Below are 26,010 nucleotides of genomic sequence, written 5' to 3' on the forward strand. Positions count from 1 at the left end.
AGAGAATTATTTCCAAGGGAGAAGCTTTTCTGTTTTCCATGAGGCCTCTGCCAGTCTCTCCGGGTCTTTTTAGTAAGATCATTGGGTTAATACTCGTCTCTGACCATCAGATCTCAAACTCAAACTCGGCGGGGATTTGCAAGCTCATTTGTTTCTCCAAGCCAGGTGGGGCTGAACTTTGGAGGCCTGCTCAGTGAAGGTGGAACCTTTTATCACCCTCAGGTGATCACTGCCCTCGACAAACCAGTCTGAAAGTCAACACGGCTTTAACAAACAATTCTCTTGTTTTACAGAGAGAGAATGCAAGCCATGGAGAAACAGATTGCCAGTTTAACTGGCCTTGTTCAGTCTGCGCTTTTTAAAGGGCCCCTTACAAGTAATAGCAAAGATGCCTCTAGGTAAAAAGAAGAAAGCAAACCCACTCAAAATTAATTCAGTCTGTTTCTCTTTAATGATTAAGATCATGCATTCATTCCAATCGTTTTCTTGTAATCATTTCAAGGCTGAAAATACCCACGTCTCTATGAATCATGGTTTGTTTGTCTGTCTGTCTTTCCAGTAATTCTTGGCCGAAGGTACCACTTTGGCCCAAGAAGGGTAAATGGGCTTCCCAGTGCATGTGGCTTTGTGGACACTGCGCAGTGCCTGCCACCGCCCCCTGCACACCTCCACATCCTCCATCATCCAAAAGTCATGAGTGCGCCTCCGCTGCACACCTGGGAAGCCTTTTCCATTCTGGCCAATATTGGTGCTGATGCGGGGATACCTTCATTGCTTGATACCATCACTAGCTGCTGCTGATTGCTTGGAATAGTGAATGGAAGCGGGGAAGAAAAGCATTTTGGAAACTGCAGAGCTGACTCTCTTTTTTCTTTCCTTCAGTGAGAAAATGATGAAAACCACAGCCAGTAAGAACCAAACAGATGGTGCAGGTAAGCGTTCTTCAGTCTCACAGGAGGCCTGGGAGCTGTCTTTGACATCTTAACCTCTCCCTATGTCAGCTGTGTGATTAATTCGAGGTGGGGTTTGGGACTAAGCCATTCGTCCTCTCCCTTCTGTCTTCAGTTATTCGCTTCCTCATTCATTTATTCATTGATGAGGTTCTATACTCAACAAATACTTATGTGCTTGGTACTGGGTAAGGACAGTGGGCACCCTAGGACAGGGCTGCCTACCCACTAACCCAATGCAGAAAATGGATCTGGGACAGGTCATTGTATGTATGAAAAGTGAAAGTGAAAGTCGCTCAGTCGTGTCCAACTCTTTGCCACCCCATGGCCTATACAGTCCATGGAGTTCTCCAGGCCAGAATACTGGAGTGGGTAGCCTTTCCCTTCTCCAGCAGATCTTCCCAACCCAGGGATTGAACCCAGGTCTCCTGCATTGCAGGCAGATTCTTTACTAGCTGAGCCACCAGGGAAGCTCAAGAATCAAACCAGGGTCTAAACATTAAGAAAAAGTGCAAGACGTAGAGACAAGAACCAACAAAAACACAATGGTCCAGAACCTATGGGATGACATACCATCTGTTATCGCTTTCATCCTTGGTTTATATCCCTCAGGACAGGGCAGCTGGATGGTACTGGGCATCATGAGTTTCCCAACAAAAAATAATGGAAAGCTGATACATAAAATTCAGACTCTTAAAAAAAAAAAAAAAAAAACTTTTTTTTTTTAATTAAGAAGAGAAAATCATTGGCTTCATAATTGGCTTGATATAATTATGTAGGCTCGTCCACTGGATACTCAACAAAGTAAATTTTAAAAAGCAGGATGAATGTTTAACCATCAGGGCTAGACTTGACCAAGGCCATTTCTCTGGGGAAGTAACACAAACTGAAGCCAAAAGGATGAGGAGGGAAGGGGAGAGACACCCAGGTAGAGACCAAAGCATCTACAGGTGCCGTGGTGAGAAATTTAGATATTATTCTAAATGCACAGGGAAGGCAGTAGAAGGTTCTGCATGGGGAAGGGCCTCAGCGCAGCAGCAGGATGTGAGTAGATGAGAAAGCAGAATGAGCTGATAGGGAGCCCACAGGGGTCGAGGCAGGAGAAGGTGTACTTGGAACAAGGTCTGCTTTTGAATGCCAGCACTCCCCCCAAAGGCCTGACCCTGGCATCTCAGACGGTAAAGAATCTGCCTGCAGTGCAGGAGACCCAGGTTCAGTCCCTCGGTCGGGAAGATCCCCTGGAAAAGAGAATGGTTACCCACTCCAGTATTCTTGCCTGAAGAATCCCATGGACAGTCTGTGGGGTCACAAAGAGTTGGACACGACTGAGCGACTAACACTTTCACTTCCCCCAAAAAGGCCCAAGTTATATTCCCTGTTGACTTCACTAGTGTCCGGGTATATATATGTATTTTTATAATATAAAATGTGCATTTCTGGTGATCTGGCCTCATTTGATCTTTTTTTTCAATATTTACTTATTAGTTTGGCTGCACCAGGTCTCAGCTGTGGTGCGTGGGATCTTTTTAGTTGCAGTATGTAGGAACTCTTAGTTGCAGCATGTGGGATGTAGTTCCCTGACCAGGGATTGAACCTGGGTCCCCTGCATTGGCAGCACAGAGTCTTAGCCACTGGGCCACCAGGGAAGTCCCTGTCCATGTATACTTGATAGCCATCTTATCCTGCAGACTCAAGGTGAGCCTCTCTCAAGAATATGATGTCTTTCTTGGGTTAGAAATAGACATCATTACCAGGGACACATTTGGCTGTTAAATTACTCAAGGAGCACACGGCACGCTGGCTGAAACCCCTAACTGGGGGAAAGCCACAGGTGGCGTTAGTGCCACATGGCAGAATGGACAGAACTGGGGCCTTATGTTGAGATGTCTGCTGGTCCTGATTCCGCCCTAGCCGAGTTCAGGCTCTTCAGCTCTGAGGCCGGCAGGGCTGCTCTTCTTCCAGCCTTCCCAGTCCTCACGGGATTGGTTGGTTTCCTTAGAAATCAACCAATCACCTTGACCACAGCCAGAGAATTGTTTTGTGGCTGCTGCTGAGCTTGTCTTCAGAGCACCTGCCAGTTTGCTCGGGAGATATTTATTCACTTACTTTCTGATTATGAACCTATGTGGGGGGAAAGGCACCAACTGACCTTGCAGAAACGGAAAGCAGACGGATGGTTGCCTGCGGGTGGGGGACATAGAAGATGTCAAAAAGGACCAGCTTCCAGTTAGAGGATGAGTAAGTTCTAACGTACAGTGTGGTGATTGTAGATAAAAGTATTGAACTGGACACTTGAAAGTTGCCAAGAGAACAGATCTTAAATGTTCTCACCCCAAGAAAGACATGGTAATTATGTGACAGGATGAACGTTTTTGATAGGTAATAATCCTATGGCCATACGTTATGTGTATCAAATCGACACATCACATACCTTAAAGTTACACAGTATTGTATGTCTGGTGTATCTAATAAAGTCGGGGTGCTACCATTAAATAGGCACCAGAACATTCTGTTCCTCTGGCTTCTAGTCTAGAAATGATTGATATCCAAAACCACTGTAATCAATGTGCACGTGCTACTGTGTGTCCTTCTTTATTGCATTTCCCTTCTGGGGGGTGTGTGCTAGTCACTCAGTTGGGGGGGTGCTGTGGGAGGGGTGTTTGTGTGTGTGTGTGTGTGTTAGCCACTCAGTAGTGTCTGACTCACAACTCCAAGGACTGTGGCCTGCCAGGCTCCTCTGTCCGTGGAATTTTACAGGCAGGAATGAGTGGGTTGCCAGTCCCTCCACCAGAGGATCTTCCCAACCCTGGGATCAAACCTGCATCTCTTGGCATTGGCAGGCAGATTCTTTTACCACCATGCCACTGGGATGAAATAAGAAAGGAAGCATTGAGTGAGTGTTTCCTATGTACCAGGCAATATTTATTCTGAGTGCGTTTCTATGCCCGAACGTGTTAACCCTTGACGCCGCTTCGTAGGATAGACACACGCATGTTCCAGATGAGGGAACTGAACACACATTCACCCACACGTGACGGACATCAGTGTGCCCCACCAGCCTGTCCTGATGTCTCATCCTTTTGTGTTAAGGTGCCCCAGTCCCTTTAAAGAAAGGTTGTTTCATGTCTTTGTTTTGAAAATTTTTGCCGGTGTCTTTTTTGAAGCATGAGGGAAGGAGCAGGTGTAATCTCCTCAGAATGCATTTCCCAAAGTGGAATCAATAAGTCCAAAGGGACAAACAGCTGCGGAGCGCTGGCGACACGCTGCCAGCTTTCTCTTTGGAAAGGCCGAGCCAATCTGCAGTGCCATCAGCAACGCGCACATGGCTTTGCTCCCCTGGGTCTCTGCAGAGTCTGGCCTTTCTCATTGTGATGTGTCAGGGCTACCCGTGGTCCACAGGGCTTTCGTTGCCATAGCAGCCTTGTGTGGTGTACAAAAATATATTAATTCTTCCGGAATCCTAGGAGGTCAGCGACAAGACAGGAAGTGTTATCCCTGCTCTGTAGACAAGTACATGGAATTATGTAGTGAGTCAAGGAGCTCACTGGGTCAAGGGTACCTGGAAAAGGGAAACCCAGACTTCCTGTTACTTTAGGAATATCTGGTTTACCATGGGTATAAAAGAACAGAAGGAACCTCCCATTTCAAAGTCATAACCTGTGTTTTATAGTGTATTATATTGTTTAAACACATAACCCTGTAAGGAAGATGTTAGCCTTGGAGCTAGTAAGATTCTCAGCCAGTCTGGCCAACCCTAAACCCAGGTTCTTCCTGTTACAACAGTCCACAGTAAGATACACCTCAAGGGAACTTCCCTGGTGGTCCAGTGGCTAAGACTCCACGCTCCCAATGCCGGGGGCCCTTGTTCAATCCCTGGTCGACGAACTAGATCCCACATGCCACAGCCTAAGAGCCAGCACAGCCAAATAAATTAAATAAATAAAATATTCTCAGCCAGTCTGGCCAACGCCTAAACCCAGGTTCTTCCTGTTACAACAGTCCACATTAGGATACACCTCGGCTGAAGTAGATTACCAGACTTGGTAAGAGGAAGAAGAGGCTGTTGCCTGGAAAAGGCTGGGTGTATAGAAGGGAGGGGCCGAGAATGACCTACATGCTGACCATCCTCCACAGACTAGAATGTGACCATCCCGCATGTTGGTTCAGAGAGTGGATCCCGGTCCTGAGACTCTAATCTGAAGGGGGAACTCATTCACCACTTGCAGTCCCCACGCACCAGACCCAGCTCCAGCCATAGATTTCAGGGCAGTTGCTTGTAGCTCTCAGCCTGTCACCGCTGCCACTCCAGGTGGGGAGGGACGTCCAGCAGGGGCTCTTCCCACTCACCACTCACTCTGCCCAGAGAAATAATCATTACAGCCCAACAACCGCAGTGGGGGCCCTTTGTGCCAGAAATTGGGTGGAGCAGTCCATGTGTGTTAATTCCGTCATCCTGCACAATCACCCTTATACCCATTTTACAGATGAGGAAACTGATAGGGAGAGACACAACTAGGATGTGGATACTGAGAGTGATTTCTGGGTTTCTGGTTTAAATACTTGAGTGGTTCATAGGACCACTGGCTAAAATTAGTTCAAGAGAGACAGAAAGAGGTTTGGGAGGAGAAACAGGTAGAAATAATGAATTTGACCTGCTTGTGGAAAGGTCCCAAAGTGCCGTTAAGGGCTGGGGATGTGGCTGAAGGCAGAGGTGTGGGGGCAGAGGTGTAGGGGACCTTGGCGGGTGGTGGTCATGGAAGTGACCTTGAAACCATGACCAGTGAGAAGAGAAGCAGGCCAGGATGCAGAAGGCTGGCTGAGGAAGAAATTAGGAAAGAGGCTGACCAAGACGGGGCAGGGAAGAAGATGAGGGCAAGGAAAGTTTCAAAGTTCTGAGAAAAGAAGTGACTGACGGAGGCCAGCATCACATCAGGGTGCTGCCGTGGCAACCCAGTCTATTGGATTGACAGCTGACCACTGGCCACTGTATTTTTATTTTATTATTTGTTTGTGTTTGGTTGCGCTGGGTTTCCATTGCTGCGCACGGGCTTTCTCTGGTTGCAGTGAACGGGAGCTGCTCCTCGTTGCATTGTGAGGGCTGCTCATTGCGGTGGCCTCTCTTGCTGTGGAGCAAGGCTCTAGGGCACGCGAGCCCAGTTCATTGTGGTGCATAGCCTTTGTCACCCTGCAGCACGAGGGGTCTCTCCAGACCAGGGATTGAACCCCGGCAGGTGGGTTCTTAACCATTGAACCGCCAGGGAAGTCCCACTGGCCATTTTATAAAGGGTCAATGCAGCGAATGATGGAGTTATAGAAGCCAGGTTTAGTGGATTGAGAGGTTAGAGACGAGGAAGCTGTATAAATGAGCATGAGAAATTCGGTTCTGGAGGTATTTTTAAAGCCAGGTACCAGGGTTCGGCTCTCACAGACGGCGGTAAGCTTGGGCCTCTCCTCCATGGAGGACGGCAGTGAGGTGCACTGGCGCCCGCCGAATAGAAGAGAAGCAGACCGTGGAAGGAACGCGTGTCTTCGTTTGGCTGAGGAACTCAGGACAGTTCTCATTATGGAACAGGAGTAACTGGCTGTCGCGCAGTGTCGTTTCTGTTGGAGAAACACCTGGAGGATGTCGTCGTCGTCATTTGTACCAGTGAGGTTGTGTGGTGTGTGTGCGTGTACAGGTGCACCTTTGCTTGAGGATACGGAGTGAGATCAAGTGACTTGACTGATTTAAAGACTCCCAATTCATTGTCTTCCCTTTAGAATACTTGGTCTCAGAGGCACTGTGTTAACTTGGTCAAGCTGTTATTGTTGGAAATGTTACTGAACGTCCTGTCACTAAAGACCTTCACAGTTAGAGAGCACTCTCTGGAGCAGCTGCAGAGATAGCAGGTCTTGCTCTTCTGTAGAGCTGTTTATTGGTTCGGCTGCGCCAGGGCTTAGTTGCGGCACGTGGGGTCTTCGATCTTCACTGTGACACGCGATCTCTTAGTTGCGTGGCACGTGGGGATCTAGTTCCCTGACCAGCAGTCGAGCCTGGGCCCCGTACATTGGGAGCAGAGTCTTAACCACTGCACCCCCAGGGAAGTTCCCTATCTTGCTCTTTCAAGGGGGATTTTCCGTCTGGAGGGGAAGTGGTCAAAAGTCAGCCCAACTTTTGTTGGTGATGACATGAGGGACCAGTCGGGCCCATAAAGGTAACAGGAAGCTAACTATCTGTCTGCTGGGGCTCCTTTGTAAATTCTTAAAAAGCTTCCCATCTGTTCTCCTGACTCCCCAAGAGGGCCATAAGAGCTAGGAGACCGGTTCTGTTGGGACAGGCAGGCAGGGATGAGGAATGCGGTGCTCCATCAGCTCTGCGCCGGCATTGCTGAGGCCAAGCAAGTAGGAGGACACTTTGGAGGCACCTCCATGCCCACTGGCACACTGCCCATGGCTGCTGCTCGTGGAGGCTTGTGGGGCAGTGTGTCCTGGGGAAGGAGGGGCCACTGTGCTGTAAGCCCGCCAGGCACACGGGGCAGCAAGAGGGCTCTGCCGTGCGCAGCCAGCCTGGGCTGCGGCAAACCTTCTCCTTTGTCCCTTCCAGGAAGAAGGACTGAACAGCCTCTTCAGGGGTGGGGGTGTGTGTGTGTGTGGACTGAACAGCCTCTTCAGGGGTGGGGGTGTGTGTGTGTGTGGACTGAACAGCCTCTTCAGGGGTGGGTGTGTGTGTGTGTGTGGACTGAACAGCCTCTTCAGGGGTGGGTGTGTGTGTGTGTGTGGACTGAACAGCCTCTTCAGGGGTGGGTGTGTGTGTGTGTGTGTGTTGTGGATTCCTTGTCTACTCTACGTGAAGCCTGTCCCACAGAACTGCATTGTCACAAAAAGGAAGTAGCATGGCATCTCCTTTTGATTCCCACACCTTCCGATCCTGTGAGTGTTACTGGGGATCCTTTGGGGGTCACTTTGGTTTTTATTGGTCTTGCCACTCAGCATGTGGCATCTTAGTTCCCTGACCAGGGATTGAACTCTCGCACCCTGCATTGCAACCTTGGAGTCTTAACCCCTGGACCACCAAGGATGTCCCTTGGGGGCATTTTTAAGGCAAACTTGCTCCAATCAGGCCCTTCCCAGATGCACTTAGGAACTGCAAGAGGATGATTTAAGTTGGACTCAGGGAGCAAAAAATTATGGCAGTGGCAAAACTGTTCAGGAAGGTTTCTCTCTGTTGCCTTTTTTTGGTTCTTCTCCCAAAGAATATTAGCATGCCTGATTTCCTCACTAAAGGAGATGTGTGCAGAGGGCCTGCTGCTTTTAGTCAGGAGATTCCAAGGGACTCAGGAGAGTACCCAGTCCTTATTAGCTTTCCCTTGGTGACTGGCCAAATCTCTGCCCAGAACTAAGTGGGTCTTCTTGGGATCTATCTGCTTTGATTGCCCCTTCCTGGCATCTCAGGGCTTCGCTGCTCTTTTTTCCTAGGAACGCCCCAGGTTTCCGGTGGGAAGACTCTCGGCGCCGTGGATTCCTCGGGGCCGCCCGGCCAGCCCGCGCCCGCCAGCGCCTCTGCGGTCCACGCGAGCCTGCTCGACATGAGGCGGAGCCTGGCCGAGCTCAGGCTCCAGCTGCGGCAGATGCGACAGCTCCAGGTACAGCCCGCGTTCCAGGGATGGTGTCCTCGGACACAGGCTCCCGCCGCCTCCCGCACCCCTGGCCCCACAGCATCTTCCCGGTGGCGTTCTCTGCAGCATCCTTTGGTAGGGATGACAGCGCCAGGGTGCAGGCGCCGTGACACCCTGGGCTCCTCTCTCACACACATCATCTTGGTCTAGAGCCTTCCGCCGCAACGACCGTCTGTAGCCACTTTAAGCTGCGCGTGCTTCTTACACATGAAAAAACCATTAAGCATCTGTTGTTGCTTTTTTCTTTCCCTTTTTTTTTTTTTTTTTGAGGAGAGATGGAAGCAGAGGAGCCCTGTGGTGGAGCGTTCCCACAGCCAGTTACAACTTCCTGCTTCCTAGGGTTTGGCTTTTGCGCTTCCCCATGAGCACTTGCGGAAGTGCTGCGGGCAGCTCAGGGTTTTTGCAAGGGGGAAAAAAAAAACCTTTGTATTCAGAACTAAGAGTTTAAGAGGGTGAATTCATAAGGAAAAGGAGCCATCGTGGATGGTTTGAGAAAAACTTCTGCATTATTATTGGGATAGTGCGTCTTCCGTAATACTTCCCTTCCCTTTCCCATTCTTAGGAATATATGAACTACACGGGAATCAAAGGGCAGGGGAAAAGGACCCTTGCTGTCACCAGGCATGGTGAATAAATCCCATAAATCTGACTTGGCATGGCTGGTCCAGGGTAATAAGGAACTGGGAAGGTGTACCTTTATGAGATCATGTGTCTGCTCCAGGGATCAGGCTCACCCCTCCCTGCCCCTGGGGGTAGGCTGGTGACTGAGGATGTAGTGCTGGCTTAGATGACGCCCAGGCATCCTCCTCAACTTCGAGGAAGCTCGTGGTCCAGCAAACATTAGTAAAAGGCAGACGCGTCCAGGAGCAGGGAGTACCTACCACAGGAGTGGCATCCTCGGGCACGCAAGCTCCTGTGCAGCGAGTCCAGTAAGGAAAGGGCACTCCAAACCCAGCTGCTCTCACACTTCAGCTTGCCACGCATGAGCCCTCCACTTCCCCGTACCTGAGTAAAGCTAAGACAGTGATTTCCCCTTGTCCTCTACTTCTGGAAGAACTAACAGAAGGGAAGGTAGCTTGAGAGCCCGCCCTGAGCCCTATCACAGATCACACTACTCATGCTCGGGTCTCCAAAGGCTGGTCCGGCGGCGTCCCAGACCCCTTGGACCTCCCACACAAGTTCACTTCAGTCCTCCCTGAATCACGTTGCAGGGGAAGTTCCCCATCCTCTGCATTCACTTTTCCTTGCTTTGCTGTTCTTAAGACTTTGCAGTGACATGAAGTGCACAGGGTGGCACAATTCAGTGCCCACAGTGAACAGGCAGTAACTAAGCAAGCGAGTGGACGAGGGAGAGTGGCGAGTTGGCACCTCTAAAGGACAGTCGCCTCTCCACTTCAGGCAGCTCTTAACCTGGTAAAATGAGAGTCCAGTGTTTCTAGATGTTTCATTATCTCAAGAGAAGCTGGAAATAGAGGTTTTTGTTTTGTTAGTATTTATTTGGCCGCACCAAGTCTTGGTGCTTCCCAGGTAAAGAACCCACTTGCCAGTGCAGGAGACCTAAGAGATGCGGGTTCTATCCTTCCGTCAGGAAGATCCCCTGGAGAAGGAAATGGCAACCCACTCCAGTATTCTTGCCTGGAGAATCCCATGGACAGAGGAGCCTGGCCAGCTATAGTCCATGGGGGTCGCAAAGAGTCAGACACGACTTAAGTGACTGAGCAGGTAGCATACATGTCTTAGTTTGGCACGTGGGATCTAGTTCCCCAATCAGGGATGGGACCCAGACCCCCTACATTAGGAGCTCGGAGTCTTAGCCACTGGACCAAAGGGAAGTCACAGGACACACAGATGTTTTATATAAAATATCTAAGTTCATTCTAAAAGTGTTGGAAGGTAATTTAAAAATCGATTATTTCATAATCTGCAGGCCAGAGGGCACGTGTGCAGGCCAGCAAGTGTCTGTGAGCTCCCGTGTTCTTTGCTGGTGCTTAAGGAGGTTCAGCCTCCCATCTTGCACTGCATCTGCCTTTTACTGCCACCTGCTGGTCAAATTGGAAATTGTGCACTCCAAGTCTCAAGAGTCCGGAGAAGGCAATGGCACCCCACTCCAGTACTCTTGCCTGAAAAATCCCATGGACAGAGGAGCCTGGTGGGCTGCAGTCCATGGGGTCGCTAGGAGTCAGACACGACTGAGCGACTTCAGTTTCACTTTTCACTTTCATGCACTGGAGAAGGAAATGGCAACCTACTCCAGTGTTCTTGCCTGGAGAATCCCAGGGACGGGGGAGCCTGGTGGGCTGCCATCTCTGGGGTTGCACAGAATCGGACACGACTGAAGCAACTTAGCAGGAGCAGCAGCAGTCTCAAGAGTCAGACACAACTTAGTGGCTAAACATTTGGATCCTCACAAAGAAAAGTGCTAAATATGTCGTTTGCAAGGTAGTTCCTACTGCTTTCGAAAGTGAGCGTTTGTTGGTGTGGGGTCAGAGGTGGAATTGCCATGATGTGGCAAATCTGATACCAGGGGCCGTGATGTATGGGGTGGCGGCATCACTCTGCTGGTGGATGGCAGTGTTTGGTCCTCTGGTCAGGGTGAGGCAGGAGGTGAAGAGGGACCTCCCACAACTTGCCACTCCTTGTAACCCTTGAACTGAGGAGGCTCAGCTGCAGAATCATAGCTTCTCAAAGAGGTGCTACAGTCAGTTTGGGGTAGCAATCTTAATTACTCAGGTTCCTTAATTGCCCCCAAGCTGCTCAGCTTTCCTGGCTCTCAGAGTAAAGAACATGGAGCAGGTGTGCTCTTTTCTTTAAAAAAAAAAAAAAAAAAGGTATTTATTTGGCCACACTGGGTCTTAGTTGCATCACTTGGGATCCTTTGTCACAGTGCACGGACTCCAGTTGTGAGGCAGGCTCAGTACTTGCAGCGAGCGGGCTTAGTTGCCCCACAGCATGTGGGATCTTAGTTCCCTGACCAGGGATCGAACCAGCATCCACTGCATTACAAGGCAAATTCTTAACCACTGAACCACCAGGAAAGTCCCCAGGTGTGCTCCTGAGCTGAGATGCTGGTGCGGTTCAAAAGCGCAGGCACTCAGGCAAAGAGAAGCAGTTTTATTCCTAACCTGGATGCTCTTGTTTCTGCCTCAGTCTTTGCATCCTCTGTGCCTCCATCAGCTTTCAGGGGAGTCTGTTTGAGACCAAACCAGTTTAGAATAACTCAGCCATCTCAGCACCAATTCCCCCTCGGCACATGTATTATACACCAAAAGGGAAGTACAAGCCCACAGTGATTATAAGCCCAATAATGGAGCTATCATTAGAGAGCTCCGAATCTCCGGAACAGTCTCAAAAGAACGAAAATTGAATTAGAAATTCAAATGTTCTTTGAACTGTGTTATAAAATAGTGAAAACGAATGAAATCTTTTTTGTGCTTGGCAGCCGGCTCCAGTAATTAGATAATTAAATCAATGGGAAAATCCTAGACTGTCAGGCATAGCCTGTGTGAGCATTTCATTTGCAAAATTGATGGATTATTCTCAGAAGTAGAAATTCAATGCAGACACCGTGGGGTGTGTAGATTTAAATACAGCAAAAAGAATGTCGAGGGAGGTGAAAGAGCCTAAGATGATGAAGAAAACCACAGGAACTTTGCTCCGTTTTCCTGCTCTCCAGGCTAATGTGAATTTTCAGTCTAAGAGAACAGTTCTTAATTCTGGCTATCCATGAGAATCACCTGAGGCCTTGCAGAAAAATGCCAATACTTGAGCGCCACTGCCAGAGTCTGACTTCATTGGCTGTGGATCAAAGGCCAGACATTGGTGACTCTAGAATGTTCGAGGGTGAGAAGTACTGCTCTCAGACATTATGAATTCTTAGTCCATTGAGATGCCACGTGGAAATGGACATCTCAGTCAGCTGTCACAAGGAGTGAAGCAGAAATACCCTGCAGGCACGAACAACACACTTGGTGATTTCAAAGCCCTAACTCTAAACAGTGTACCTTTTTCCCAGAGACTAATCAGACATGTTCTCTACTTATTCATAACAGATAAGAGCTACAAGGACCTTCTATATTGTGATGGTCCCATCCCCGGTAGGAGCTGCACCTGTATCTAGCTGAAAACAGCAGGAAGAGACAGGGGAAGGCCTAGCTCCTAACAAATGTGCCCTTCAAAAGGTGATCATCTTTGTCTGTTACCCTTTCTGGCATGATTTAGGAAAAAAGTGATGAGCTACATCATCGTCCCAAAATGCCACAATCCTTAGGTTTCACCCAGATCATCCAGTACCCATAGGAGTGACTGCTGTTCTGCCCCTCATTATGGGCTGAGGGGAGAGAGAGGTTTCTGGAAGAGAGGGCTCAAGTTCTGTGAACTTGAACTTGGCCTAACGTTGAGATGGATACATCTTTCTCCAGTTGCCACAGTTTTCTTCTTGGTCTCTCATCTCCTCCCCCTGCTTCTTGATAAATTAAAAATTGGATTATTCTGAACTCAGTGTTCCATTTTTAAGACTACTGAGAATTGACCATGTCTTCCCAAGAGAGGGAGGAGGTAAAACATCAACATAAAAAAGAAACATAGCAGGACACAGAGCCCTTGCGCTTGAAACGATATAATTCAGCACCGTTATCATAAGGTGTCTTTTTATAAGATAGCGCCTCATAGCAATGTGCCGGGGTCTCATTTATCTTCCGATGTTCAAAACAACGGTCATGGGAATGTGTGTCCCTGAGAAAAACATGCAGGATGTTGGCCCATACTGAGCAGACCTGTTTCTCCCCACCAGGCAGAAATAATAAATGGAACTAGCACAGGAGATGACAGGCAGGCCACCGTGCAATGCATCAAGCCCTCGATATGCCTACACTGGCTAAGGTGGGGCACATCTCCCAGATATCATTTGCTTGGTGAGCAGGCATCCTCTACCTGCTTGCCTGCAGCTCGGGGGGTAACGGGGGAAAAACTCCTGGTCAGGAGTCATTCTGGGGTCTGGCTATCATGAAACTTCCTGATGGGCTGTACAGCCCATTTACTGTCACTGCCAGACAGCAAAGTCAGTTCAATTAAACCACACTGTTGGCAAGCCGGATAGTCTTAGATTTTACTTAAGAAGTCACAGTGAGTATGTGAGGCACATGTCCATTTTGAGGTGAGTGGAATTTGGTTTAGGCAGTTTCCTACCTTCTCAGGGAAGCTAACAGAAATAATTTATTTCATCCAGTTAAAAATTTTAAAATATTTATGTATTTGTTTGGCTACATAGGGTCTTAGTTGAGGCATGTGGGATCTAGTTCCGTGAGCAGGGATCGAACCTGGGTCCCCTGCATTGGGAGTGCAGAGTCTTAGCCACTGGACCACCAGGGAAGTCCCGTGGTCCAGTTAACTTTTATTTTTTTAGTTTTATAAAACCATCAAGCCACGGCATTTACAACCAACTGAAATTTCTAGAGATGTAGGGATAACTACAGCTGTTCTTGCCCTTCTACTGTTGACAAGTGGAACACTGAAAAATAAATGCATGAAATAACTCTGTTCAGCATCGGCCAACAGACAGCACAGGAGTGTGACCCTTGGGAGAATGAAAGGAAAGGAGACAAAAACCTCTATCTTCCTCAGCTTTCTGCCTATTGACACTTCTTAGATCACAGGACAGAGAGAGAGAAACCCAGAGGAGCACTGATCACGTGACCAGCTAAGGGCACGGAGCAGATGCAGCTAGGATTTGGGGAGCCGAGTACCGAACGAGAAGAAACTCTGCTGAGAAAGTTACGTCAGTCTGTGGATCCGTCATCGACTAATAGGCCAAGCATGAGTGTTGTGAAAGACCACTGATCCAAGCACAAAGCAGGAGGCTGTAGGCCAGAAAATTCCCAGAGCTCACACAGTCCTGGGAGATGCTCATGCCTCGACCAGCAAGCACAGAGAGGTTTTATTAATCGCTCGGGGCATTTGGTAGTGACAGAGAAAGGCCATGCTTCAGTCTTTTTTTTTTTTTCCCTTCAGTGTTTAGTTGATACATTTTTATTTATTTGTGGGCACCACATTTTAGTTGCAGCATGTGGTATTTGGTGCTCTGACCAGGGATCAAACCCGGCCCCCTCAGCATTGGGAAATGTATGTAACAAATCCTTAACAAAATATCAGCAATTGAATCCAGCAGTATATAAAAAGGATAATACGTTATCCTGGATTTTATCCCAGGAGTTCAAGATGGTTTTAATATGGGGGGGGGGGAATGATTCAATGTATTTGACCTTTTCGAAGAATAAAGAAGACAATCATATCATTTCAGTAAATGCAGAAAAAAACATATAACAAAATTCAATACCGATGATAAAAACACTCAGCACTCTTGGAGTAGAAGCAAACTTCCTTAACCTGATAAAGGATGTCCGAAAATTCTACAGAAAATGTTACATTTAGTGGTGAAACACAACCACATTCTCCATAACATCGGGACCACAGCCAAAGAAGCCTCCTCTTTCTTCTCTTTAACTCTGTACTGAATGTCCTAGCAAGTGCAGTAAGGCTGGAAGACAAAAGGAAAAAGCATATGGATGGAAAAGTTAAAAGCGTAATTGGCATTAAATCACTTCACAATCACGATTGTGTAATATCAAATCAAAAAAAGATGCTTCCAGAAATAAGTGAATGTAAGCAAGATCACAATCAAGTCAGTATGTAAAAACATTAAAATGCTAGTACATACAATGTACTAAATCCATGCAATAGAAAACCACTAAGCCTAGAAAAGAATGAGGCCCTAAAATTCCAAACAGCATGGCTGGATCTCAAAAACAACGTACTGACGGAAAGAAGCCAGATACACACAATTTCACAGTGGACGGTTCCATGAGTGTGACATTCTAGAACAGGAAGAACTAATCGAAGGGACAAAACGCAGGTGGGTGGTTTCCTTGAGCTGGGGGTCGGGAAACTGAGTGCAGAGTGCTGAGGATTTTTTTAGGGTGAGAACAAATGTTGTCTCTGTTTTTAGTGGTGCTTTCATCAGCGTATACATTTGTCAAAACTCATTGACCTGTGCACTATTAAAATGGGTATATTTTAAAGCTTGCAAACCATATCTTTTTTAAAAAATGTATTTGGTTGCACCAGGTCTTAGCTACAGCATGTAGGATCTTTTTAGTCACAGCCTGTGGGATCTAGTTCCCTGACCGGGGACTGAACCCAGGTCCCCTGCCTTGGGAGTGTGGAGTCTTAGCCACTGGACCACCAGGGTAGTCCTAAACTATATCTTAATAGAGTTCTTTTAAATTGAAATTTAGAATCCCCGCTAAGAAAAAGTAAATGTACTGATTTGAAGTGCTGGTGGCTAATTTATCCGAAGCATTTAGAAAGAGATGTTGACACACATCCTGCCTTCAGCACTGTTTTTTTTTTTGTTAATTAATTTTTATTGGAGTACAATTGCTTTACAACGTTGTTCCTACTGTACGGCAGAGTGAGTCAGCTATACGTACACACCTCTGTCTTTTTTGAATTTCCTTCCCGTTTGGGTCCCACAGAGCGTCGAGGAGGGCTCTGTGCTGCACGGTCGGCTCTCACTGGTTGTCTGTTTCGTATGTAGCAGTAGTCAGCACACTCTAGGAGCAAGTCCTAGAGACAGTGGTAAGAACTCCAGACAGGAGGGTCGAGGGCCCAGGGAAAGCAGAAACAGAACCTCTGCGTGTCTGTATTCCTCTGTGATTTTACTTACTGTGGCCCGCTCACCAGCCAGTGTGCTAGGGGAAAGTCAGTGTTTCTTCTCCCTCTCTCTGGGTTAAGGCACTCTTCCTGGGCGGGAGGATCATACAGCCTGGAACTCAAGGCCCGTCTCTCCCTGCCTCCACTTTAAGTGGAATAATTTGAGCATAATCTGACTCTGTTACCAGTTGAGTAATTTGAATATCGTATGCAGTTGTGTTCCTCTGATACGTCTGTAGGTTTTCAGAGTGTGCACTCAGTTGCTCAGTCGTGTCCAGCTCTTTGCTGCCCCAGGGACCATAGCCCACTAGGCTCCTCTGTGGGATTTTTTGGGCGAGAATACTGGAGTGGGTTGCCATTTCCTATTCCAGGGGATCTTCCTAACCTAGGGATCGAACCTGCGTGTCCTACATTGGCAGGCGGATTCTTTACCACTGAGCCACCCAGGAAATCTTGGCATCTGAGGTTGATTAAATCTGAAGATGTGGAACTGTTTGAGTATGGAGGGCAGGCTAGAAAGTTATACTCGGATTCTTGTTTAAAACATGTATTTATCTGGCTGTGCTAAGATAAAATATGTTTTTATCTTAATTGTGGCACGTGGGATCTTTAGTTCTGGCATGCAAACCCTTAGTTGCAGCATGAGGGATCTAGTTCCCAGGGATCGAACTCAGACCCCCTGCATTGGGAGCATGGCGTCCTAGCCACTGGACCACCAGCGAAGTCCCTATACCTGGATTTTTGCGCAGAGGGTAGGCACTCCCACCCGTGTTGTTCAAGGGTCAACTGTATTGTCACTCAAGCATTGAATGTGCTGGGTTCATCAGCTGTGTGCCAGAAGCTGCTTGTGTGCGGGAGTATAGCAGACACTGCTGTGTAATGCTGTCTAGTAGACGGTGATTGGAAAATTACTGGTTTGAATTTGACTTTGAAGAAGGCACCTCACTTCTCAGGGCTTCATTTCTCCCATCTTTGGAATTTCAATTTTAAGGATTTGAAATATTCTAGCAGTAATTTCTGGCTTCATAGCCACTGTCAATATCCACTGATGATTGGACCGTAATTTTATTGGAGCTTGTCTGGGAGATTTGGGCAGAAGGGTTAGGGAGGGCCGTGCCACTCACCTCACAGCACAGTGAACAGTGATGTCATCTGTCCATCAAAGTGTTCTTAGACCACAGTGCTCAGACTGTGGTGGCACATTCGAATCATCTGAGGTGTTGTTTGTTTTTTTTTTTTTTAACACATTTATATCTTCCATTTCTTATTTATTTGGCTGCACCAGGTCTTCGCTGCAACATGTGGGATCTTTAGTTGGGGCATGCAAACTCTTAGTTGTGCCATGTGGGATCTAGTTCCCTGACCAGGGATTGAACCCGGGACCCCTGCATTGGGAGACAGTGTCTCAGCTACTGGACCACCAGGGAAGTCTTTGAGGGCTTTTAAAAGTTCCAAGTGCCCAAGCTGCATCTCAGACCAGTTAAATCTGAATCTCTCAGGGATGGACCTAGGCATCAGTCACTTTTAGACACATTTAATTATCTTATTTGTCCCTTACGTACCCATTACCACTATCCCTCAACCCCTGAAGGAAATAGGTCTATAGGATTTGACACATGGCCTTGAATTTGATGCCATTTTGATAACAGCTGGTTTACTATGTCTGTTTAGCAACTGTAGTCGGAGCAAGTCTGGGAATTAGCACTGAGCTCAAGACATAGCCAAGCCATGGGTCACCTCGCATTTCTACCATCTGGCAAATAATTGTGGATTTTCCATTGTTTGTTATTACCAACTCAGTTCACACATTCAGCAAATATTGGGTTGGCCAAAAAGCTCATTCGTGTTCTTCTGTAACATTTGGTGGAAAAACCTGAATGAACTTTGTGGCCAACAGCATATTTGAGTGCCTGCTATATACCAGGCATGGTGTCCTGGAGCCTCTGTGGAAGGCAGAAATTAACCAGGTAGAGGGAGTACCATGCAAAGTCCCTGTGGCAGAAAGGAAAGGGGGTCAGGCTGTCAGAACAGAGAGGGTGGCCCTGCGGCTGGAGCAGAGAGCGCACCAGCTGCCTGCAGTGATAGGAGGCTGGTGATGTGGGCAAGGGCCAGACCTCCGCATGCCTTGCGGACAGAGCTGTCACTGCAGAGAGCGTGGCCGGAAGCTGCTGTCTGTGTGCTGCCTCCAAACGTGCTGCCTTTCAGCAACCGACTGACTGTCTTAAGACCTCAATAAAAAGACAGCATTAGCGAGGAGAGTGTGAAAGCATAATCATGACTCATTCAGAGGAGGTAACCCAAGGGTGGCACTTTTTTGGGGGTTCCCTCCCAGACAAAACCGCAGGTCTCGCCCCCACAGTTATCCTCCCTGATAGCACCTCATCTGCACCGAGAGCTCAGTTTGTGCCAAGCACAACTGTCACGAAGCTCCATTACGCCTCCAAGAGATACAAACTACTACTGTCCCTTTCTGTTTGTTTTGGAGAGACACGGAGAGATTAATAACTTGCCCACAATCGCATGGCTACTAATTAGGAAGACTGGGAACTAATTAGGGAGACTGGGAGCTAATTAGGAAGGCTGGGAGCTAATTAGGAAGGCTGGGAACTACTTAGGAAGGCTGAGAAATGAACTCAGGCTGTCTTTCTCTGGATGGACAGTTGATGGTGGTGTTCAAACATGATGGTGGTTCTGTAGGGCTGGTCCATGTTGAATTTTTTTTTTTTTAATGTGGACCATTTTTAAAGTCTTTATTGAATTGTTACAATATTGCTTCTATCTTATGTTTTGGTGTTTTGGCTATGAGGCATATGGGATCTTAGTTCCCCAACCAGGGATGGAACCTGCATCCCCTGCATTGGAAGGCTAAGTCTTAACCACTGGGCCATCAGGGAAGTCCCAGAAATGGTTTATTTTTATTCAGAGAAAATGGAAGCCATGATGAGGTTTCAAGCAGGTGGTGACACAGTCAGATGGCATTTCCTCTCTGTTTGCACGGATGATGGACAGCTGATAGAGCGTCATCCTTCCCATGGGGTGATTCACAGTCTACGAAGCCACAAAACGAAGGGAGCAGTAACAGCTAATTGGAATTTCAGAGGAACTTCAGATATAATAGGTATGATAGAGTTACTGGTTTTCAGGCTGATTGAATGAGCTCACTGGATGTACATGCTGTCAGAAAATTGTCCTGCCCCAGGGAGCCACGTAACACCTTCTTGGAAACAGGATTCAAATGTTTGGCTAGATTTTGTGTAAAGCCTGGATTGATACTCACACATCCTATACTTTGGGGTGAGAAACAAGAGTATCCTGGAAACCACCCGGGAAAATTATGTGGAAATTGTGGTCTTATGTATGCAAGCAGCCTACGTATAATCCAGGGAGATCAGTTAATTGCCAAAAGCCGTAGGGCTCGTCTGCAAATATCATTGCCACCACTGAAAGCAAGTACTGTGTTTTGAGGTGGTTTTTTTTTTTTTTGAACTATAGTTGATTTACAGTGTTGTACCAATCTCTGTTGTACAGCAAAGCAACTCAGTTATATACATATAGACATTCTTTTTTATATATTCTTTTCCGTTGTGGTTTATTGCAGGATATTGAACATAGTGCCTTATGCTATACAGTAGGACCTTGTTTATCCTTCCTATATATAATAGTCTACAGCTGCTAATCCCAAATCCCAGTCCTTCCCTTCCCCACCCTCTCAAGTACTATGTTGTGATAGTCTGTAATTACATGGTATTTGGTCCATGGACCCATTAATAAGAGGGACAGATATTCATTTAATTGATGAGCTGAAATAGTCCACAGTCAAACCAACATTTATTGAGTACCTTTCTATTCCAAACAGTATCTCGTTTAATTTTCAGAGTAGAAGAGGCAAGGGAGATGAATGCCCCATCTTTAGAGATAAAGAGTGTGCCCAGAGTCTCTCAGTGCATCTGGGAGTAGGTTTAGGGTTTGATTGTAAGTCTCCTTGGCTCCCGAGCTGGTACTCTTGGCTCTCTCTATGAAAACATGTGCAATTTCATGCCCGTTGTCTGTATGTCTATCCAGCATTTAGGAAGGACTACTTTTTTGCAAACAGGGATGTGAAAGTGTGCTTGTCAGCTGGCTACTCAAACTTGGATGCTGGCTGAAGCAGCAATGTTATATACAGTCTGTGCTCCCTTCCCTTTTACAGTGAAATAAAGAAAGACTCAGCTATGGGGCTGTTTATCCAGACCCACACCTGGGGCCTGCCAGGCGCCCTGGCACCCCCGTGGCAGCCTGGCAAGAGTTGATGGAGGGTGATTTCTTTTGTCCAACAGCTGCAGAACCAGGAGCTGCTGAAGGCAATGATGAGGAAGGCTGAGCAGGAAATCAGCAGCAAAGTGATCGAGACGATGAAGAGACTGGAGGACCCTGTGCAGCGCCAGCGGGTCCTGGTGGAGCAGGAGAGGCAGAAGTACCTGCACGAAGAGGAGAGGATCGTCCGCAAGCTGGGGTGAGTCCGGCCCTTGCAGTCAGTCCCTGGTTGCGTGCATAGCTGTTCAACCTGGCAGGCAAGCCTGTCTTGGCCAAGGAGGCAGCCCTTCCTAGACGGTGTTCTCATACTCTTTCTTTACTGAGCACCCAGTTCTGGCTGGTTCTGGATATCCGTGGACACTCGGCTAGTGCCCTCCATCCGAGCTCAGGAAATTGAACAGTCCTCAGGTGACTGAGCTTATCAGTCTCTTTGGAAGCATCGCACTGTTCTGTAGGGCTTGGCAACCCATCAAATTAAAAAGAGCCAGTGGCACAACCCAATGATAAATGGGAAGTCTGAATTTAATCTCAATAAATTAAAACTAATAGCCAAAATAACAAAGCGCTAAAATTATCCTCCTATTATTCAACTGCAGTTTAAATCACAAAAGAAGAATTTCAGTGTAAAGTATGTTTGATGCACAATGAAAGATGCTGCCTTGAATGCGACCCATCTTCTGTGAGGTTCTTATTGGAAACATCTATCAAGTCGCACGACTGAAATAAGCAGAGTTTTATTACGCCCCAGTCACTGGGGCAGGCCCATCTGTTATGTTAATGTATGCTTTGTTATGCAGTGAAGATTTATCACAGAACAGTTTCACCTTTTAGTAGAATGAAGAGTCATTTGTGTGGGTTCTTCTAGTGTTGGTAGTTCTCCTGTTTGTTTCTCTTGAGTTTCACAAAGCCATTTTAATTTATTTAATTATTTATTAATACTTTACGTATTAAATATTTAAATATTTAAAATACTTTAAAATATTTTATTACAAAATATTGGCTATATTTCCCATGTTGTACAGTACATCCTTGTAGCCTGTCTTACACTCAATGGTTTGAACCTCCTCTTCTCCCACTAGATTCCCCTTCGCTGCCCCCACTGATAAGCACCAGTTTGTTCTCTGTATCCAGGAGTCCACTGTTTTTTTGTTATATTCACTGGTTTGTGATTTTTTTGCATTTCCCATATAAGTGATAAGCATACAGTATTTTTCTGACTTGTTGTACTTTGCATAATGCCCTCCACACCCACAGGTAAATGCTGCAAATAGTGAAATTCCATTCTTTTTTGTGGCTGAGTAGTATTCCATTGTAGATGGGTAATTCTCTTGTTTTTTGGAAAGCATAAACGTCCCAAAGTGGGATTGTAAGGGAGCAACTTTCAAATTCTTTCCATGACTATAATCACCAGAAGCCTATAGGATGGGGGGTGTTATGCTCATTGACCTCTTTGATATTTGAGCTGTAGCTTATGTCAAATCAGATGCCAATCCAGTGTGCCTGATTAAAATTGGAATACCCTTCTCAGTAGTAGTCTAGAGAGTCAGATAATAAATTTGACCACTGTTCATCAGCATCTCAAAAATAGACTCCAATTTGTATTTAGTCCCTGCACTTATAGACAATCACCCGCAGTGAGATAGTAAAGCTGTTAGTTTTCTGAAATGGGTCTGTGACAGCCAACTGTCTACAACTAGGTCTCAAGGTTCTTCTTGAAAAGTTCTTTTAAAAAAATATGTAGCCTTTAATGTTTTTATAGAATTGCCAGTTAAATTTTTCTTCCAGTTTTATTGAGATGTAATTGACATGCTCCCCCATATAGTTCAAGGTGGACAGCATAATGATTTGACTTCCACACATCATGAAATTATTGCCATAGTAAGTTTAGTGAATATCTATCATCTCCTATAGATACAAAATAAAAGAAATAGAAAAAACTTTTTTTCCTTCTGATGACAACTCTGAGGATTTACTCTCGTAACAAATTTCATAAGTAACATATATCAATGTTAATTATATTTATCGTGTTGTTAATTACACTCCTAGCCCCTGTAACTGGAAGTCTGTCGACTTGCTGCCTGCCCCACACTAAAGGTTCTGGCACTGGAATTGCTGTCCGCTTACTGCCACCTAGTGGTTCTTCAAATCAAAGCTCTTTTCGTGTTTCTTTAATAGCAGGGGTTTCTACTGTCAGAGCAACAGGCAAAATGAAATAATGCACACATCTGTTTAGGGTGGGGTTACTGACATGCGCAGGAGACATGATGTTGTTACTGGTGTGTTTGTTGAAGTGGGAGACGTACCCTAAGTAGTGAGTACATGTGTGCACATGCACCCCTTCCAGAAATCAGACCTGGGGTCATTCATTCTCTTTGCAGCCTGGAGAAGGCAGTCAGTCCTTACTGACGGGACAAGTCAGTATAAACCAGAAGTTCTCAGGGGCAACTTTGTTCCCCTCCTGACCTCTAGGGACATTTTAACAATGTCTGTGGAACATTCTTGTTTGTCTCAAGTTAGGGGAGGTTGCTACTGGCATCTGTCATAAATGGGTGTTGGATTTTGTCAAAAGCTTTTTATGCACCTATTGAAATGATTATATGGTTTTATTCTTCAGTTTGTTAATGTGGTGTATCACACTGATTGATTTGCAGATATTGAAGAATCCTTGCATCCTCAGGATAAATCCCACTTGATCATGGTGTATGATCCTTTTAATGTACTGTTGGATTTCGTTTGCTAGTTTTTGTTTGTTTGTTTGTTTTGGGGTTTTTTTTGCATCTGTGTTCATCAATTATACTGGCCTGTAATTTTCTTTTTCTTGGGGCATCTTTGTCTGGTTTTGGTATCATGGTGATGGTGGCCTCAGAATGAGTTTGAGAGTGTTCCTTCCTCTGCAATTTTTTGGAATAGTTTGAGAAAAGGATAGCTGCTATCTCTCCTCTAATGTTTGATAGAACTTGCCAACAAAGCCATCTGGTCCTGGACTTCTGTTTGTTGGAAGTTTTTTCTTTTTAATTAATTTTTATTGGCGTATAGTTGCTTGATAATGTTGTTAGTTTCTACTGTAAGCAAAGTGAATCAGCTCTATGTATACATATACTCCCTCTTTTGGATTTTAGATTTCCTTCCCATTCGGGTCACCACAGAGCACTGAGCAGAGTTCTCTGTGCTGTACAGTAGCTCTCGTTACCTGTTTATACACAGTATCCATAGTGTACGTGTACCGCGCCGATCTCAGTCTCCCAGTTCATCCCACCACCCTGCCGCCTTTGGTGTCTATACATTTTTTCCCTATGTTTGTGTATCCATTTCTGTTTTGCAGATAAGATCATCTGTACCACTTTTCTAGATTCCATATATATGTTATATATTTTTCTCTTTTTGACTTCATTCTCTATGGCAGTCATCAACAGAGGAATGGATGAAGAGCATATGGTACATCTACAGTAGAATATTAGCCTTATAAAGGAACAAAACTGGGTCATTTGTAGAGACGTGGATGGACCTAGAGACTTTTGAAAGTTTTTTAACCACAGTTAGAACTTCAGTACTTATGACTGGTCTGTTCATTTTTTTCTGTTTCCTCCTGGTTCAGTCTTGGGAGGTTGTACCTTTCTAAGAATTTGTCCACTTCCTCCACATTGTCCATTTTGTTGGCTTAGAGCTGTTGCTCCTGGAGGCTAATGTGTCGAGATCAGGGGTGCTGCTGAATACCCTACAGTGCACAGGACACCCCCCACCCCACCCCCGCAGAAAAGAATGACCTGGCCCCAGAGGTCAGTGCCAAGGTGGAAAAGCTTGATCTGCAGCAACCTGGGCTCCTCCTCTTGCTGTCTCTCCCCCCTTAGTCCTCTGTCACATCAGAGTCCACACAGCCCTCCCTCAGTCAGCATCAGCACTGCTAAAAACAAAGAGTGGGTCCTTTGTCAGCCAGGTGGTGGACCTGGGCCTCCCCAAGAAACCTCACCTCACACCCCAGAAGGGTCTATTAAGCCAAACCAATCTACTCCTCCCCAGCTGCTTACACCTCCGTGGGCATGGAGGGACCTGCGGCACTGAGGCCCAGGCTCCTCTGCTCTTGCACTATCCGTAGGGAAGGCCCCGCACTCACTCCATCTGTGGTCTGCTTTCCCCCTAGTGACCTGGAAGACTTCGTTGATGATCTAAAGAAGGACTCCACCTCGGCCAGCCGTGTAGTGACTCTGAAAGACGTGGAGGATGGGGCTTTCCTGCTGCGCCAGGTGGGAGAGGCTGTCGCCTCCCTGAAAGGTGAGCATCCTCCTTGGAGCAGGAGGGGAATCCAGACAACCCATCAGACAGTGAAGGATTCGTTCGTGCACGTGGGCAGGTGTTCATCCAACACCCACCGTGCACTGTTCTGGGTGCTCAAGATGCATCCCTGAACAGAGGAAGACACGCCCCTCTCTGCCGGGAGCTGGTATTAATACTTAGTGGCTGCTGTAATCTGAATACACCTCGGGGCCCCGCAGACACATCCCACGTACAGAGACAGGAAATGAGACCTCAAGGGGCTGCGCCCTGCGCCCAGGTCACGTTGAACCAGCTCTGCCTCCTGAACCCCCACACTTCTCAACCATGTCCAGTGCTGGGGTCTGGGAGGGGAGCCTGCTCTTCTTGCCTTTGCTCCTGCTGCTCACTCACTGTTCTTGGTCTGCAGGAGAATTTCCAACCTTACAAAATAAGATGCGAGCCATCCTGCGCATAGAAGTGGAGGCGGTGCGGTTCCTGAAGGAGGAGCCACACAGGCTGGACAGTCTCCTACAGAGAGTGCGCGGCCTGACGGACACCCTGACCATGCTGCGGAGGTGACCAGGCTCGGGAGGACCGGGCGGGCCTGGAACGGGGTGGTGCGGGGGAGGGCGGGGTGGCGTGGGTGTGACCTGAGAGTTTGACACCAGACTTGTTGGTTCTGATCTCATGGCCAGGCAGTCAGTCATATTTGGACGTTCTTATCTGTTCCAGTCCTGGTGTTGGGTGTCAAGAGTTTAAGAATAAACCAGACAGAACCCCTGCCCATATAAAACTTCCTTTCCCACATGGGAAATAGACACAGCTACCACATAAACCACCTCCCAACAGCATCAGTCCTGAATTTTCCTTTTCTTTAGAAAACAGAACTAGGAAATTACAGAGATACTACCCTTTAGATCTTAAACCAGATTTGAGAGCCGGTCACAAGCATACGTAACATCTAAATTCTTAGGAGAATTTTAATCACTATCATTTTTTGATAGGTTTGCAGGAGAAATATGTTAAAAGTACAGTTGACTTTTAGATGAATTACAACCGTAAGGAGCAAGTGAGATTTTTCTAGTAATAGTGACCTCAAGGAAAGAGGCTCTTTTGAGATGCTAATGCTACAAAGAGCTCTATAATCTCCTGGA

At 46.8% G+C, this 26,010-nt stretch overlaps 1 protein-coding gene across 17 annotated transcripts in view; it reads left to right on the top strand.

The window, feature by feature from the left end:
• The window catches only part of KIAA1217 (KIAA1217 ortholog), a 532,385-nt gene that overhangs the window by 477,167 nt on the left and 29,208 nt on the right, over window positions 1–26,010 (top strand). For 11 of the 17 annotated variants that reach the window (XM_018057095.1, XM_018057100.1, XM_018057101.1 and 8 more), the window contains 6 exons: window positions 294–398; window positions 883–932; window positions 8,406–8,572; window positions 20,629–20,804; window positions 24,744–24,874; window positions 25,284–25,431. In XM_018057095.1, coding sequence (XP_017912584.1) covers window positions 294–398; window positions 883–932; window positions 8,406–8,572; window positions 20,629–20,804; window positions 24,744–24,874; window positions 25,284–25,431 — 777 coding nt within the window. The remainder of the gene's footprint in view (window positions 1–293; window positions 399–882; window positions 933–8,405; window positions 8,573–20,628; window positions 20,805–24,743; window positions 24,875–25,283; window positions 25,432–26,010) is intronic. The other 6 variants (XM_013968449.2, XM_013968446.2, XM_013968447.2 and 3 more) reach the window with 1 other exon arrangement.

Source organism: Capra hircus, chromosome 13, assembly GCF_001704415.2.
Source record: "Capra hircus breed San Clemente chromosome 13, ASM170441v1, whole genome shotgun sequence".
NCBI classification, from domain to species: Eukaryota; Metazoa; Chordata; class Mammalia; order Artiodactyla; family Bovidae; genus Capra; species Capra hircus.